Below are 19172 nucleotides of genomic sequence, written 5' to 3'. Positions count from 1 at the left end.
CTAGAACATTCTTTATGGTCATTTCTGAGAATATTTGTAAAGGCTTTCTTGTTGTAGAAGTTTTTGGCTTATCGGTGCTTATTTCACAGAGAGGCATTCAGTACTTCTTTTACACCCAGTTTTTGAAAATTTAGTTATGTTTACATTCTTTTTTGGCAAACACAACTGTTTGTGTTGGCAATGTTATAAATACAAAGATGAGGTCATTGTTTACCTCATCAAAGATTATAAAGCTTCAATAGCGTACAGCAGCCATCAGTTCTAATAGATATAACTGGTAGACACTTGTCTTTATAATGTTACCTATTAAAATTGTACACCAAGCTTGGTTTTTCTCACAGAATATTCATAGCAGAATATGTACTAGGTGTGCTAGATTACAATTAATATTTATGCAAGAAGAGATATATTAGAATGAAGGATAACAGAATCGAACATCCTGAGCCATAGCCTCTGTTTCTATAACCATCTGTGTACTGTATATATTGTGTATTCATTGTGTATATATTGTTGCATCCATTTTTCTTATCACTGATGTTTCCTATATTGTTAATGTTAAGAAGTTATGGTAACAATGTTGGGTCAGATTCACAATACGAATGAAAGTTGTTCTACCTATGTTAATTGCTTCTTAGACAGACAATTAACAAATGGTCAACCTGGTCAACACATTGTCAATGTTTACCTATGCGATCATTTGCAAGAGTCCTAAACTTTAGTTAATTTGCATCAAGTTACATTTTATAAGTGTGTAGTGAATTTAACCTTATCTATTGTGGTGTTTAGCCAGATCCATTCTACAATGGTGATACACAGCAGCAAGCGGAGGAACAGGATGGAGAGTTGGAGATGCCAGATGAATTGGATCTTGATAAAATGGAAGAGGAAGTGAAGGAAGATGAGGTAGCAGATGACGAGGATGCTGGAATGAATGAAAACACAGATGGAGTAGAAGAGATGGAAGAAGACACTGTAGAGCAGGAACCTGAGATCAATCAGGTTAGCTTATTTCATCTCTCTCTCTACTTTTCGCTCTATTTCTCTCTCTCTACTCTTCGCTCTATTTCTCTCTCTTCCCTCTATTTCTTTTCCTTCCTGTCCCATTTAGTATACAAATTCTTCCCACTCTCTATCTTTCTCATTATCTCTTTCGTTATCTTCTTTATAATCTTGCTCTATTGCTTAGTCCTCGCTTTCTCCATAGCCTCTGATCTCTTGCTTCGTCTCACTCTCTTTCCATTTCTTTCTTTTCATCAAATGTTATATTATATTCAGCTTTTATAGAGCTCTATATGCGCTCTATTCTTATCCATAATCTGTATCATTCAGCCAGCGATGGATGATAATGAGGAAGGAGAAGACGACCCTGCGCATGGGGAGAAAGATCCTACTGCTGAAGAGTCGGACTCTCCCGACAAACAGCAGAACATCGAGTCATTTGGAGCAGCCAGCCAAGCTACAGATGAGCAACTTGTAGAGGAGATGGCCAAAGATAGAGGTGAGAATAGAAGTTGTTGCTAACCACAAAATCAGGGCTTGTTCTCTTAAGGAGATCAATTAAAAGTTTGTGTTATGAGTTGACGCTTTGAAAAGGTTTTTCTTGTATTGTTATATGCTGTTGGATATAGTCATTCTATAAGCATAGCTTGTGAGTTAGGTAGAATAACTGCCAGACATCAGTCAGCTAGCTTCTAAAGAGACTAAGATGTGTGCCAGCTCTTATGATAACACACTTCAATAGTTTTATGGATCACAGGCAAAGTATTTTTGCAAATACTATGCTGATATCAGCTTAAAAAGTCTTATAAGTCCAAAACCCAACTGATTAAGGATGAAACGACTCCTAGCATTCTTATCATCCTGCCTCATTTTAAGATCTCCATAGTATTAGTTAATTGTTTTATTTTATTGCTGTTAGTTTTCTATCAATGTTGAGGCCAGAGTTGGGTAACTGTGAACATGCCTCATAACAAAGCCACCCGTTGATTGATGCTGTAAAATTTATATTTGAACGCCACCTTTACATGTATTTGAATGCCACCTCTAATAGAACACCCTTATGGAAGAAGGGTTAAAACATGCAGCACCATGGCGTTCAAATAGAGGTTTTACGGTATTTAAAATAGAGTACTAAGTATATTAGATGAGAAAATGCGATGCATTCGTATGTTGCTAAAGGCTCAATTTCAGCTGGATTCGACTGTTATCTCCCTCGTAGAAGTTGACATATGTGTAGCCTAGCTTCTATTCAACTTTCATCTATTATGTCTATCAGTTTTGCCCTTGACCTAGCCATACAATTGAGGTATTCCTTCAATATGATGTGCTTCAGGTGGTGAAACAGAATCAAAGGAAGAGCAGGGAGCGGGCCAATCAGAAGATGCGAGTCAACAAGAAGTTGGAATGGGAGATTCCTATCAGGCGGGTGTAGCTGATGACAGTACCTCCCAACAAGAGGTAAGGAGGCTCTGGATCGTTTGTAGTCATGCTGTTCCTTTTAATTAGCCTCCAGGTAGATTACTTAACGTTCACGCTGAGAGTGCGTGTATAATTGAGTATTATAGTGAGACGTCTCATGGTTTTCTACATATAAGTAAGCATACTTCACGAATACTCCTACTATTCGTGGTTGGTTATGGATCTCCATAAGCATCATACAAAAAAGCCTTGGTTCCCAATGCTCGGGAAGTTATTCTTGTGTAGTTATTTGAAATATTTTCATTTCCTGTTCGCTGTTCTCTGTTTACTTAAACTTGCTAGTTTTCTCACATTTATAATGGCTTTAGTTGCTACTATGATATTGTTAAACTTTACATTCGTTTATATTTGTGTGTTAATAAGGTCTAATAATATATAGAGTACAGTATATAACTGAAGTTACGCTACAAATATCACTTGTGATGCTTTAATTTCTTAAAATAGTTAGCATCATGTCCTCTACTGTTATACTGTTATCCTCTACTGTTATACTGTTATCCTCTACTGTTATACTGTTATCCTCTACTGTTATACTGTTATCCTCTACTGTTATACTGTTATCCTCTACTGTTATACTGTTATCCTCTACTGTTATACTGTTATCCTCTACTGTTATACTGTTATCCTCTACTGTTATACTGTTATCCTCTACTGTTATACTGTTATCCTCTACTGTTATACTGTTATCCTCTACTGTTATACTGTTATCCTCTACTGTTATACTGTTATCCTCTACTGTTATACTGTTATCCTCTACTGTTATACTGTTATCCTCTACTGTTATACTGTTATCCTCTACTGTTATACTGTTATCCTCTACTGTTATACTGCAATACTGTACTGTTATCCTCTACTGTTATACTGCAATACTGTACTGTTATCCTCTACTGTTATACTGCAATACTGTACTGTTATCCTCTACTGTTATACTGCAATACTGTACTGTTATCTTCTACTGTTATACTGCAATACTGTACTGTTATCCTCTACTGTTATACTGCAATACTGTACTGTTATCTTCTATTGTTATACTGCAATACTGTACTGTTATCCTCTACTGTTATACTGCAATACTGTACTGTTATCCTCTACTGTTATACTGCAATACTGTACTGTTATCCTCTACTGTTATACTGCAATACTGTACTGTTATCCTCTACTGTTATACTGCAATACTGTACTGTTATCCTCTACTGTTATACTGCAATACTGTACTGTTATCCTCTACTGTTATACTGCAATACTGTACTGTTATCCTCTACTGTTATACTGCAATACTGTACTGTTATCCTCTACTGTTATACTGCAATACTGTACTGTCATCCTCTACTGTTATACTGCAATACTGTACTGTTATCCTCTACTGTTATACTGCAATACTGTACTGTTATCCTCTACTGTTATACTGCAATACTGTACTGTTATCCTCTACTGTTATACTGCAATACTGTACTGTTATCCTCTACTGTTATACTGCAATACTGTACTATAAGTTGAAACTGAGAATGAAAATCTGTTCTGAAGCCCGGAATTTTGTTACAAAAGAAAAATCTTATGATGTTGTACAAACAACAACATATATAATAATTTAAGAAGGGTACCGCAAAAGTATAACCTAAATAAAGTGATGAATGCAAGATTAAAAACTTGGTAGTTCGTGATATTTCAAAGTCTCTCAAACTTAACCTCTTTGTTCTGACTCCACATCATGACTGTGTTTTTTCTCCTGAAGGCTGAGCATTTTTCAATTTCTCTGGTCACCAACTACAGCATAATCAGAATTCAGTATGCAATGCCTTGGTAAAGAGTATGAATCAGGGGAGTCACGAAAGCTAAGGGTTCAATGTACAACGATTTGTGTCTTCTTAAAGTTGCAAATATTTCGTCGCCTTGTTATTGATTTGCTCGTTAGATTAATTTTATTAGTTCAGACTCTTGTTATCTGATGATATAAATCTACGATAACAAACATCTCTCTGCGAATTAAGCCATTATTGACTACACATTTCTGTAAAAAATATTGCTACAGCGGCTCGTAAAAAATCTAATGAACTTGTTTGATCGTCTGTTAGCGAAATAGTTGGTCTAATTGTTGTACAGGTAACATGGTTTACACCGTCAGTATGCGCTGTATTTTGTGGTGAACATATTTAAATTTGCTCAGTTTCCATTAGTATATAGCTTAGATCAAGTTGATTATGGTGGGTGAGTGGGCTTGTGGCCATAACGGTAATCTCTGCACCGTAGAACTCGATGGAGCGTGGTGACAAGAGGTCTGATGAGAACAGAACACTAGCTGACACTCATGATAGCTGCTCTGTCAATATGGATTCCATTCAGTCTTCCAGTGACAAAAAACCATCCGCCAAACAAAACCAGCAGCCACCTCCTAGTTCTCTCTATGAGCACATAACTCCAGATCAGCAAGAGGTTTCGTGTCTTATATTTGATATTCTGTTGACTTTTGAGGCAGAACACAGAACACAATTCCTATCTACTACTTGCTCCTATTATTTTCAATGATAAATGTTTTTGCTTAACAAAATTACAGATTTATACTTTAGCAAGATGCTACTCATTTCATTCAAAAACATTTCTGCTTTACTGTTTTGCATATAGGGCAAGCTTTTCATAGTTTATAGTTCATGTTTTGATTGTTTTCTTCTGACAGACTTCTGATGCAAAAGCTATGGATGCAGCCAATGAGAAACAAGCTGAGTCCATGGATATTGACCAATCAGAGCTGGAATTACCTGAAGAGACAGCCAATAAGCTGCAAATCAACGACGACAATGATTCCAAGAAACTCAAACCAAATGAACTTACAAATAAGTTGCCGGTGAAAAGAACTGATAAAGATGGAACCATTAGAGAACAGGTGCGCACTAAATATAGTAGATAGATAATGCTGTACAGTGTGTTGTATTCTATTGTAACATATTCCTGTCTCATCAATACTGAGCTGTCTGGAGCTGAAGAAAATTTGTGACTATAAATTACTGGCATTTTATTTTTCTATAACTGCTAGGTCGATTGGCCATGTGTAGAAAGACAACCCTAAGGACACTAATGTCTGGTGGGAGAGTTTAATGAAACATTTGCACTATGTGCATCAGTTTTGGCTTTACCTGGAAGCCGGTCATGTAAAACTTATTACTTATAAACATCTTGTTTCTTTTGTTAAAATATTAATTTCTTATGGCCCACCAAGTGGTTCTGTACCTAATATATGACAGGTGAATACTCAGTTGAATCTGTTTATAAAACTATAGCTGAAATTACTAATTAACCATTAATCTGCAAGGGACTTGTTACTTCATGTAAAAGTTGTGAAACAGGTGTGACAATATAGTCGAATCTTGAAGTATGACAATATAGTCGAACCTCGACATGCAATCAATTTAGTTGAACCTTGCTATGTGACAGTATAGTCGAACCTCGACATATGACAATATAATTGAATCTTGACAAATCACAATATAGTTGAACCTTGACAGCATAGCTAATTCGCTGTGAGGTTTTTTAGATGTCAAATCTATTTCCTGTTGTACTATAGCTGTAGAGTAAAATATTCTGAGCATTTTCATTTTTTATTCGAAAAATTTGTGTAAAATGATTGCAAGTTGAGATTTGAATTTGTGTCGTTTAATATAGCTATTGATTGATCCATCTACTTGTCAGTTGTTTCGTGAACAACCCTGAGCGGGAAGCTCTGCAGATTATAATTTGTCATTGAAGAATCAATCACCAGAAGATCAATGGTGAAGAATCAATCACCAGAAGATGTTTCCCTTATTTTCTAACTGAGATGCACTTACTTCGATTGGAACAAAATACTTGTAGCCTCCCAAAGGAGATTTACCAATGCATTTGTTACAGAATACCAAAGAAGAAATGGAAGACGGTGAACAAGAAGAGACCAAAAGTGAGGAAGAAAAGAACGGGCATGGTAATTTCGTTTCTACTATACACACAAGCATGGATGTCTTACCACCTTCTCACCAGGTACTTGTGTTACCTGCTTCATTTTTTTTATATCATAATTTTTGCGCAAATAGAGTTACATGCAGTACTAAACTTGCTTTGTGTTATACCTTTGCAGCATTGTTAAGACCGCACCAAATCTTTGGGCAAGCATGATGATTGAGTTCGATGTTATGTATATTTGAATGCCAGCTTGTATGTTTGCAGGCTACGAGGTTCAAATCAAAATTGGAAATATTCATCTGTCTGTAATAGGTTGGAAAAGGTCAACACTTTTTTGACAAATATTCTGTAATCAGCTCACCAATCGTAAGGGAAGACAAGCCTCCATATATATTCAGCTTATCGCTATTGTCATTGCTAAACTAGCAAGCTTCTAAAACGATCTTCTTGCTTTGGAGTTGTCATATTTGGTTCATTCGATACTTTTCTGGCTTCAGGAGTTGCAGGAAATCAAGGAGCATCTGGAGCTCAAGGTCTCAAATTGGGGTAGTGAAGCAGATGCATGCATAACAGAGGAGGAAGCAAGAGAAGCGTGGGAAAAATATGAGGCCGTCACAAAAACCCTCAGTCACGAGCTCTGTGAACAGCTGCGGCTCATCCTCGAGCCAACACAGGCTGCAAAACTGAAGTACATCATTAAACCCGCATTATACACTTAAAAACATTGTCTAAAGTGTGGATACAAGGTGCAATCTCTTAGTACTGTGTTAACTTTGACTAGGCAATGACGATATTGAAAGATTTGATTTATCTTGTCTTTTGGCCATGCACCTGGTCACTTCTTCAGCCATTAACAGGAAGTAACGTTTGCCTAATGCATTCACTTCACAGGGGTGACTACAGAACTGGTAAAAGATTAAACATGCGCAAGGTGATTGCCTACATTGCCAGCCAGTTTCGCAAGGACAGCATATGGCTGCGAAGAACTGAACCGAGTAAGCGAGAATACCAGATAGCCGTAGCTGTGGATGATTCATCAAGTATGTTAGACAACCACGCTAAACAGCTATCCTTTGAAGCATTGGCTTGCATAGCAAACGCCCTCACCTATCTACAGGTTGGAGATATGGCTATCGCGAGGTTAGTGCATGACAATTGGCTAGGAACAGTTTTAATCATAGCCCATAATTTCAGACAAATGTTTCTTCCTTTGAGCGTCTGTTGTTCATAATTAAATGAATAGTTATATTTTATTGTGTCATTGCATGTTGGCACAATTGTTGTACACTCACACGTTTTTGTCAAAATCATATATAAAATAAGGAGGTAAACTTTCGTTACTGGTTAGAATTCTATAGAATATTGAAACCAAGTTTTGCTACCTTCAGAGGCCGACTATCGTGAGTGGAACAAGCAGAGAGCTGACTGCTGTCTTATGATAGGCAGACATTTATTGGAAATAGCAACTCATAAAAATATTTTTGGCAGCCGTTTGGCCTGTTGCTTGAACAATAGGTAGATCAAGTATATGTACCGTGTTGTATGCTAACTGACTGTCCAACAGGTTTACTGCTGTTTTATTTTGTTGCAGCAAGGTATTCGCTAACTCTATCTTATGGTTCCGCACTGCTTTGTGAATTGTACAGTATCAGTATTAACATCCAAAAATAAGATACGCACTGTAAGCGCAGCTCTTTGGATGTAAGTGGCACTAGCTAAATGAAAATTGGTTTCATTTTTCATTGTTAGCTTTACAGCCAGTTGTATTTTTAAAAATGTAAAAATATGAACAAATAAAAATTGCTGAATACTTTAGTTGCAGTTACTAGCAGTAGTGGGTAAATATTCTTAGAATAAATTGGTTAGGATTGCTAGCACAAATGTGTACACTCACATGTGTACACTCACATGTTTACACTCACATGTTTACACTCACATGTGCACACTCCCTTGTGTACACTAACATGTTTACACTAACATGTTTACATTTACACTCACAGTTCGGGAGAAGACTCACTAAAAGCTGAGATTGCTAATATTGGTCAACGGTGATTGCAAACAACTGTGGAAAATTGCTAGAAGTTAGTGTCAAACTAATTTTCTATGTTTCTGCTGCAGTTTTGGAGAAGATGTTAAGATGGTCCATGACTTCAGTCCACAGTTCACATGGTCTGATGGAGGCAACGTTCTCAGAAGTTTCACCTTCTGTCAGAAAAAAACCAGAGTTGCTCATGTAGGGATCCCTAATTTTCACCTTTTCTGCTGTTCTGTCTTTTCCTTGTCTCGAAATTCTTAATGGTTTTCTGCATATGCATGAACAGGGCGACAGCTAAATACTTCCTTCTGGGTTCATGCGCTCTCAAGTTCACGGTGCCATAAGTTACATTTTAATAAGCTATCAGGTTTACATAAAGTTGTAAAAATGCTCTACGTCTTGTTTTTGGTTAATGTGCACTTATTTAATTTCACTTAATTTTAATTTTATTTACTTCGCTAATAGTTATTTTGTCTCGTATTAATTTGCCAAATTGTCAACAGTGTCTGCTAGTATTACTCCATACATGTAGTTTATTTTAACGAGGAATGTAGATTTAAAACTGTAAACTTTAAAAATTTGCCACTTTTATAACAGTGCTATGTTATATTCAACATCGTGACTGTTTATCTTTCACTTTAGTGTCTTTGCCGCAGTCGTTTGATATAATTATAGCAAATCATGACTGCATTTCAGTGCTGACATGTATCCTAATTCTCAGTGCTGCCATTATTACCTCCTGTTTCCTCATTGGTCAAGTATTTAAAATGTGTTCATAATTCATTATTCCCATTGCCTGCTGTATCATGATTTCTATTGGCTAAAGTCAAAGATTAAAAATAGGCAAATTACAAATCACTCGCATAAATATTTGCATTGCTGCTAGCGTGCATTGTTATTCTATCCAAGGATCTAACTGCAGAAATTGCATATCACCATCATCTAGTGTCTATGCCCTTCATGCTACCAACGCGTTTCTCTAGATCTAGTGTCTATACCCCTTCATGCTTCCAACGTGTTTCTCTAGATCTAGTGTCTATGCCCCTTCATGCTACCAACATGTTTCTCTAGATGTTGAACAGTATGTGTGCCAAGTTTATAAACTTGAGGAGATCTGGACAGACAGCCAGACATGAAATGGCCCAGCTTCTTATGATCGTGTCCGATGGTCGAGGTTTGTTCCTGGAAGGAGTTGAAAAAGTTAAACAAGCTGTTAGACAAGCTTTAAACTCCGGAATATTCCTTGTCTTTGTCATAATAGACAATCCAAACAGCAAGGTATGTTTGATACACAGGCATGGATTCATTCATAAATCTCTTTAAAGAACGTGCATTGGCAAGTAGTGATTTCATTTTGTAACTGCAGTCTCAGTTTATCTGTTGACTAAAACTCGTTTGATTATGTGACTAAATTAACTACCTGTACACTAGCTGATAATCCATTATTTGATTTTTTCTGACATCTGTACCAAAGAATTTACAACACACACAATTCCTTCTACTAATAATACCTGTGTTATGCTTCTTGAAAATTTCCTTTTTTCATTCTTGTTAATTAAACTTGCCTGCAGCTGGAAAGAAATAATTTGGGTATTGCTAAAAAAAACTCGCGAGTGGGAAGCCACCGGCATGGCCACCCGGTTTGGCTGAAGCACGGAGAGAGACATGGATCATCTGGTCGACGTATTGGAAAGGCTGATGATAGTGGGATGTGGAGGGATGTGGAGTATTTCATAAGTAGTTCCAGGAGGTAGGTGGAGCCAACCGGTGGACAGAAGCTGCCGCTCCATTACACCTTACGGAGACATTGAAAGAGGATGTGGAGGACCCTTGCCAGGCCGACCAAGTCAAAGTCGTCTTTGACACGTTCAGGGCTCAGTTCAGTCTATCTCTCCCGCAGGTTCAGGCAGAACTGAGTACCCTGCAGAGAAATGACCTGGAGTTGCAGCAGTAGTGCCGACTACTGGCTGCACAAAGGCCTCCACCCCTCATAATCTTGGCTACAGGCACACCGTTTGGCTGACCAGGCTAATAAAGCCAGAATGGACTCATGCCCAGAAGACCTCAAGAGCAAGGACAGGATGAACTCGTGCCCAGAGGACCTCAAGAGCAAGGAGTGGAGTAGGGAGGAACATCTCATGGCTACCCACAACTATAAGAGCAAGGAGTGGAGTAGGGAGGAACATCTCATGGCTACCCACAACTATAAGAGCAAGGAGTGGAGTAGGGAGGAACATCTCATGGCTACCCACAACTATTAGAAGGCTGGAGAAGTTCGAGTTCAGCCCCTGTATGTAGGAGAGCAGAGCACAGGAAAGCCTCAAAATGTATCATCTCATTACTCAAACAAGCAGCTGCTTCTAAGTGTAGAGAAGTAAAGGGCTTCTACAGATCCTTTACATAACAGGAATCACTTGTGGTAGATTTGTGCTTCTTGTTATTACATTATCAAGCGAGGAACTCAATTGCAAAGCTCGCGTAACTTCCTGTGTTGTTCGCTTGTGAACTCTGGCTTATTGAAAACACTTCTCTGGCTAAAATCTACTTTCAGGTTAAACATTAACTTATTGCTACAATGTTGGTGATGTTCTAATGCTTTAATTCTCAAAACTACTCGCAAGTATTATGGTATTATTACTTTTATAAAAAGGTAATATACATGTATATCATTACAATTGTTTATATTGAAATTGTAGCTAAATGTGCTTCACTATGTTTTGAAATTCAGATACCCATTAGTTGTTTGTAAAAATTATCATTGCAGTAAAACTGACCATCGTTGGTGATGAAATGAAACCAAACTCATTGGGTTTTGGAAAATAGAGAAAGTATAAAAAGGATTAACATAATAACACGAAGCGTCTTTTCTGATTAGTGGTTAAACATGAGCAATTTGCAAGTTCTTATTGACCAATAATCAAAAATTCTTTTCCCTGACCAGCCAATCCAGTTTTATCCAGTTAACTTCATTATTTTCTAATGAATGCGCCGCTTTGCAATAATGCTAATGAGCGCTTTGGAAATGTTTAGTCTATTTATTTTAGTAAGCTGCAGGAGAAGACAACTTTTTATATTTAAACTAGATTCACTTGATTAGAATCAGGAAATTGATCAAAAAACTTGTTGGCTTATAGAACCAGATAAATTATGTAGTTGTACTCACGGACTATCGACATGTGTCTGTAGACATACTTGCTACTTGTATGTAAATATGAGCCATTGACTTACCTGTAGTCGCAACAGTCTAGCTGACATTGAGACCAGTTTGTTGTATTTCTCTTTTTAGGATTCGATTTTGGATATCAAAATGCCTGTGTTTTCAGGAACTGGTCCGCCACAAATTAAATCCTACATGGACAGTTTTCCATTTCCGTTCTATGTCATACTGCGGGACATCAATTCACTTCCCAACACCTTAGGAGATGCGCTCAGGCAATGGTTTGAGCTAGTCACTTCCCAAACTTGATCTTGTAAGACACATTTACAACACACAGTTGAACATCCAGTGTTTGTATTCTCAGGTTGAATAGTGCAATCTATTTATAGACTGTTTTGTAAAAGATTCACCTAAATGTTTTCCGGCAGTAGAAAACTTTGTAATCTAATATGTAAGACTTTTCTCATTTATATGTACCTTCATTTCTATCATTTGTGTGCTTTTGTCAGCTTACCTTGTAGATGTATTCCAAAGGCAAGAAAAAAGCTTCACATTCAGTCTCTGTTCCATTAAATTCTTAAGGGTTATACCAGCTGCTTCTATGAAAACTAATTAGGAAGACCGGTGCCAATGACCATAAACTAGAAATAGATGTCACATTTCAATAAAAAAAATTATAAATTTACTGGTTAGTGGTTATAATCAAAGTAAATGCAATCTTAGTATGATTATGCAGATGTCTAATTGGAGTGCAATAAGGATTAACTAGTTAATTGTAATTTGATCTTGTCAGATAATTAATATACGTAATAGTCATCAGCTCATCACCGTACATCGTGCAGAGAATTCGGTGCGGTTCATTGATTGTCAATATAGACAGGATTGCGTTTTACTGTACTTTCATTGGTTAGAAATGATGGCAGCTGGTCGGTTACCGTAGAATTGGAAGTGGTAGCCTCAGAATCGTATCGGCACGCCTCATTGCAGCCATTTGCTTGTCTGCAATGAAATTGAAAAGTATAAAACTAAATTGTGAAGACTGCCGGAAGACGCATGTGGTGAATGATTGAACTGTAAAAGATTTTCTGCAGTCTGTTTACCATCAAATATAGGTACCATGACAGGTTGTATCAATATCTAATTCAAATGCCTCAAACAGCAACTAAGGAATGGGGCTTGATCATTGAACAACAAAAATCCGAAAAGTAAATCATAATAAAGCATTGTGACTATTTAAATTTGCAACCCAATCACAAAAATTTGTTTTGGGATTTCATTGCTAACGCTTTCAATTATCAATTATACTGATTCTTGTCTCCCTGGACAAGAATTGCATAATTTGCAGTGGAGACATGATCGTTCCTCATTCAAATTATGTTTCCAACACTCTGGTGCTAGACGTCTGCAAAATATATGTGTATACCATAGCCATAGAGTTCCAACCATGTCGCTTCTTTTACTGTCACATCTGCTCAAGATGTAGAGCATCGGTCCCTATGCCTGCGCCAAGGTCTAGCCGCTAACCTTGATGCCTCAAATGTATAACCCTCACTTACAAAAGATGTTTGAGCCTTTGTGCAAAACTTTATGACACAGAAATTAAGCTAGGTTGTCCAGCGTAGACATTATTTTGCACAGACCGCATCACTCATTTTCATTACCATAGGAATTTTGCGACACTTTGTAAAGTTCGAGCGATTGTTTTACTCAATGTTAAGATTTCTGACATCCACATTCGAAAAGCATTACTTAGCAAATTAGTGTTTATGTACACAGCTTTCCTTTAAATAGTTTGGTTCTACCATGTTTAAATAATTTCCACAGCGCTTTTATACCTTATTTGGTTTTAAAGTCGTGGATCATAAGAATACTAGAGTGAGTAATAGAGTTAATGAAAAACATGAGCAGCCATCTTTGGATCATAAGAATACTAGAGTGAGTAATAGAGTTAATGAAAAACATGAGCAGCCATCTTTGGATCATTTCTTTAAAAACCATTTAGTAATTGTCGTGAGGCTGAAGGTGATAATTGAAGATAAGAAGTAAAGTAATAGTATAAAAACAAAAAAGTATTTAAATGAGTTGAATTAATTTAAAGTTGACCTAGTTTACCGTTTGTCTTCTTTATTACCAAGGCTGCTCTGCTCGCCCGTATTTAATGTAAATACAATATGATACAATAATACAATACAATATGGCAAAAGTAGTGTAGTTTTTAAAATAAAATATGGTTTTCATAATTAGTTTAATACTAATTATGAAGATACTAAAGATATCTGGTTTTTGAGATGGGAAATGATTTAAACGAACCTGCAAAAATTAATTCTGAAATGTAACAAAATCTTGGACTTGGTTATCATCGTATGTTGAGTTTGGTTATGTATGGTTGCAATATCAAGGATACGAACTTACGGAATCGTTGGTATTTGGCCTAATTCTTCTTCTAACCAGATTGCTGATGTCGCTATGGAAGCTCTGTGCCTACCATTGCTCACAACAGCTGTTCCATTTTTATTGTATGGTGTCATCGAAGATGGTTCACCATTGGCTGGGGATGTTTCTAAATATTCTCGTATTTCCTTTCTTCTCTGGCAACAATTAGTCGCAAAATAATATTTAAGAAACATGCAGGAAGATATAATATATAGTGTACATGGCATGCTATAATAGTTAGTGAAACCTCAGCTCCACAAATACATGTAGGTAAATTGCTTAGAGCGACTTGTACAAGGGTAAAAATCTAAAAATACAGCTGGACCCCTGATATGCAAAAACGTAACCAGGTTAATTGGCTGATGATTACCTCTTCATCGCTAAGGGACCGCGTCTCATTGATGTCCTTCATGAGAGCCCAGGTTTTTCTTAAGGCTTTTCTTCTCTGTAATAGTAACGAGAGCACTTACTGCCATGTATGGTGAGGCTTGAATTTCGAAACCAGTCGTTTTAGATCATTTTAATATTTACAAAAATGAAGCAACGGCTAAGTGAATCCAGTAAAAGTTATTTCACATTCTTAATCAAGACTACATAGTTTTATAAATTATGGACTGATAATAACCAAAAACATGCAGGTGCCATATAAACTTTATTCTAATTTACAAAATTTGACTAGATTAGTTGTATAATGATTAGACATATTTCGTGAAAAAACTGGGTTTATCTTTAACAAATGGATAACATTTCTTTTAAAAAAGCATTGTATTGTCCTAAAAAAAACTAACAAATGCCATGTCATAGATATTTTCAATTAAAAGATGTACTTATAAATACATTTTACGAAATAGATAGTTTTTGTAGCTATACCTAGGCCTCAAACGCATTCTTTTCTTTAAACTGCTATCAAACTGCGACCCACTGCTATCAAGGAATAAAATGACACTAAGGTTAGAGTACTTCTATTGCTCTTTTAGCCAACTAGTGTAAAGGGAGTGTCTGAATTAATAAAATATATTAATACAAAGTAAGAGAGCGTATCAGCACTTATCAAGCTTTGCAAGTATGTAATGAAATGTCTGGATTATAACAATAGGAGTGATGTGACAAAATTATTTCAGTTTTAAACCAATGAAGCTAGGCATAACAAATAGTGCTCCATATAAAAAATTTAATTATTTCTTTTTGCTGGAGCAAAATAATTTTCAATTAATAGTTTAGTTTATCTCCTCTAAAAACTGAATTTAGTCATATGCTTTATTAAGCTTAGGAACTATAGTAATACGCAGACTGCTCAAAAGGGTTAGAGACGGGCCATGGCCGCATCTCACATAGGTTGCTAGAGACAGGCCATGGCCCCATTTCACAAAAGTTGCTAGAGACAGGCCTTGGTCGCATCTTTCAAAGGGTGTTAGAGACAGGCCATGGCCGCATCTCACAAAGGTTGTTAATGACAGGCCATGGCTGTATCTCACACAGGGTGCTAGAGACGGGCCATGGTCACATCTCACAAAGGGTGCTAGAGACGGGCCATGGTCACATCTCACAAAGGGTGCTAGAGACGGGCCATGGTCACGTCTCACAGAGGGTGCTAGAGACGGGCCATGGTCACGTCTCACAGAGGGTGCTAGAAACGGGCCATGGTCACATCTCACAAAGGTTGTTAGAGATAGGCTATGGTCGTATCCTACAAAGGGTGCTAGAGACAGGCCATGGCTGCATCACACAAAGGTAAATATCTAAAACAAGTCGTTGGTAAGATTTGACCTTACATCCAAAGTAAATCGCAACCAAAGACTTGTGATTTAAAACGTAATTTCATTAATAATGAGGTTTATAAACCTTTAAAATATGAAAAATTACATAAATTACACTAATTCAGGTTTTGCAGCCACGTCAGAACATTCATTTTTGTGTCTAAATGGTAAACAAATAAGTGGTTAGTATAACTTTATTAATTTCATTTTTTTCAGAGTTTTAATGTTATGTATTTAGTATCTATCAAGTTATTTCTGGCTTTCAGAATCTGTCATGAATGAAACAAATTACTGTGTATTCTTGTAGGAATGTTTACTCCATGATTTAACTTCCTATTTACAGGTTTGACTATATTTAAGTTGTAGAACAATTTCAACTAGACCAAGCAATTTATTAGCGAGCCAGCTAGAGTGTATGTTTGTACAATGCAAACTAAACACTATCCGTACTACAAACGAGCAGTCTGGAATATTCAATCAGCACCTTGGTACAGATTTTGCACAACATTTGCTGTTTATTCTAATCTTAGCTGTTATTTATTTGTATACAAAGATAGCACAACGGGCAAATATTAACCAACCTGCACATATCTCTTCCAGCGGAAAACTGCTTTTTTAGCAATAGTGTTTTTCTTTTCTTTCATTGTTTCATATTTACTGTAACCGATCTCTATGAGCAGTATGATGAACCCTATTCCAATGCCAGCAGCCACCATCATGAACACCCCTGCAGCAAGAATAACATTTTTGCATTCTCAAATAATGATATATAGTCCACATGAGTATAGTCTTTCATCTTGTCGGCTCGAGTTGAAATATCGTGTGGCTTTATGGTTCAACTCGGAACTTACGTAACTCCTGAAAATTCTTTGGCAATAAAGTACTTTAAAAAAAGATAACCATACAAAAGGTAAAAATCTGAATAAATGAGACATAGGTCAAGATAAGAGGATTTGTCTGTCCTCTGCTGTGAGAGCGTCATTCGAAATCTACTATGCATACGACTGGCAATCATTTCAAGAATTTCCAATTCTGGTGTTTTAACGTGCTTAGTCCATTACTTATCATTTTTATCTATCTTGCACAACTAAGCATTGTATCATGTTGAGCTAATACTTTCTATCTCATGGTCATCTTGTCTCGATAAGCACACTGCGTGCCGAGCATTTTAACTAAGGTAATAAACACATTGCCATTGGAAAGCCAAAATTTCCTGTCACTGCTTCTACAAACATTGTTCACAAAAAATGCTTCTAAGACATCGATAATTTGTTATTAAATTACGTACAATATCAAAGTTGCTTCAATCAAGGATTTGTTCTTCATGATAAACGGGTTGTCAGAAAGTTTCAGACACCAATAGCTGATTATAAATATTAATGAACTTTTATACTTTCGCTATTAGTATTACTGGTATTTTTGGGTTTTATTTAACAAATATATAAAACCTTTGTGCTTACTTTTAACATTTCATTTGTCACACCATGTTAGCGCAAGTTCAAAAGACTGTGTGCAAGTCGCAACTTAACTTTTCTACTAGACATATTTTTGTCCACACGATTATTAACGTTAGAGAAGGTAGACATACCAGCCATGTTAGTCAACCCGAGAGTTGCAGGGGAAGAGTCATTTGAATCACACTCTTCCGTTGAATTCATAATCCAGTAGTTGTCATACTGCTCCATCTTCCCAACTACAAGAGAAGATCAATTTTACTGTTATCAATGGTAGCGCTTGCGAGTCCTAAAAATGTTAAAATGTTACTCGCTATAAAAGTTCAGACTCAAACACTGCTACTATTACAAGGTTTAAGAGTTGGTATTACTGTGCCGCAGTGATTGCAGTCTCTTACAGTCAGTCGTTTCAATAATGACCGTCTTATGGTTTAGGATTTATCACTGAACATGAATAAAAATTTAAATTAAAACTTGAGGAAGGATCAAAAGTTGAGCAAAAATCTAAAAGATATTTTTTTCGAGCGCAAATCAAAATTCAAATACATGATAGAGTGAAACAGCTTTGTGATACAGTGGTGACGATTACGTTGAGTGACACATGTACACTGCACAAACGTACACTGTACACGCGTAATGTACAAACGACAGAATCAAATAAAATAGAAAAAAATCCAAAACCTGCGAATGCAACCTTAAGAAGATAATTGGGGTGTGTATGTAACCAAAACCATGGTGTATCGTGTGTTTCCAAGCAAATCTGCACTCTGTGCGCTATAATGTTTGAATGATGTAAAGAAAGATAAACCAACATTATACTTGCCCAGTTTTACTCCAGGAGTTATCGACTCTGAAACAGTAGCGATACACAAATGCTTGTAGGACTCATTTCAGCAAAAATGTTTCTTTGGAGCGATAACCAAAAATCCAATGACTATTGCAACCAGCACCAAGTTTTATTTCAAAGCAACGACAGTGTGCTGTTCATAGTTTCATGTCATAGTTAACCACGATATTCAAAAGATATTTTATTATTTTGTAGGATTTGATGAAAATTTGACAAATAAAATACGAACTAGTAGGAGGTAAACATACATGTATATCGTGGTACAAGTATGGCTTCTCATGGATGGAAGAAAAGTTTAATTGAGTAGCAATGGTAAAAGTTCAAATACTGCTTTGAATTTCATAGTTTTTTACATTTTCACAAAACAAAATTGTTCATCAAATCCACATGTCATACAGCCTAATCAAGTCTCACAAATCAACACAAATAAACAGCATCATCAATATTTTTAACGCCACAGATAATAGTACAATAGGGAAATTCATAAATAATTTAGACATTACTATCATATCAGTAACACAGTGTTATATAGCCATCAAGTAAAAGAATTATATCTCTTGGACTGTATGTAAGGGAATAACTGTTCTGTCCATAAAGACAACTCAAAACACCACATGAGGCCAAGTCTTAGAGGAATGCAAAATCGAGGTTCGCACAAGCAGGTAACTTGAAGGTCTAAATACTGTAGCTGGTAATACATACTTCGCACTTAACTCGAACAATTGTATATATTTGAGTATTTCTGATTGTTTGGCGGGTTGAACTTCTTGAAGCGTAGTTAAATGTTATAGATTACAACTTATGAAATTTTGGGTAGAAAAAGCTGTGCCAAAGCTCTTATAATATATTTATTTGGCAGCATGAAGGATGTGTCAACAATGCATTTGGCAGCAGCCAATATGTGTCTACAATGTTCCTATAATCTGTTCAAGTATAAAAACGTTAGCGAGTGAAAAAACTGCGTTACTACACTCACTGATTTAAGTTGATAAGATTATATATGTAACAATTTTGGTGCCCAGCTGTTGATACCATAAAATAAAAGGACAACTGTAGTTAGTGTAAGCATTGTTTCGAATATGGT

General features: G+C 36.4%; 2 protein-coding genes across 2 annotated transcripts in view; one reads left to right on the top strand and one right to left on the bottom strand.

Moving 5' to 3' along the window:
* LOC137405235 (midasin-like) overlaps positions 1-12399 on the top strand; it is a 64231-nt gene extending 51832 nt beyond the window's left edge. The window contains exons 30-40 of the mRNA XM_068091465.1: positions 787-999; positions 1330-1498; positions 2333-2457; positions 4726-4908; positions 5150-5356; positions 6358-6483; positions 6903-7093; positions 7297-7545; positions 8524-8638; positions 9512-9718; positions 11727-12399. Of these exons, the coding sequence (XP_067947566.1) occupies positions 787-999; positions 1330-1498; positions 2333-2457; positions 4726-4908; positions 5150-5356; positions 6358-6483; positions 6903-7093; positions 7297-7545; positions 8524-8638; positions 9512-9718; positions 11727-11906 (1965 nt within the window). The 3' untranslated portion in view covers positions 11907-12399. The remainder of the gene's footprint in view (positions 1-786; positions 1000-1329; positions 1499-2332; positions 2458-4725; positions 4909-5149; positions 5357-6357; positions 6484-6902; positions 7094-7296; positions 7546-8523; positions 8639-9511; positions 9719-11726) is intronic.
* An 11-nt stretch (positions 12400-12410) lies between these two features.
* LOC137405234 (glutamate receptor ionotropic, NMDA 1-like) overlaps positions 12411-19172 on the bottom strand; it is a 44950-nt gene continuing 38188 nt past the window's right edge. Inside the window, 5 exon segments of the mRNA XM_068091464.1 lie at positions 12411-12596; positions 14010-14185; positions 14401-14475; positions 16369-16514; positions 17376-17480. Of these exon segments, the coding sequence (XP_067947565.1) occupies positions 12455-12596; positions 14010-14185; positions 14401-14475; positions 16369-16514; positions 17376-17480 (644 nt within the window). The 3' untranslated portion in view covers positions 12411-12454.

Source organism: Watersipora subatra, chromosome 9 (genome assembly GCF_963576615.1).
Source record: "Watersipora subatra chromosome 9, tzWatSuba1.1, whole genome shotgun sequence".
Classification (NCBI taxonomy): Eukaryota; Metazoa; Bryozoa; class Gymnolaemata; order Cheilostomatida; family Watersiporidae; genus Watersipora; species Watersipora subatra.
This window is presented reverse-complemented; position numbering and strand designations above follow the sequence as displayed.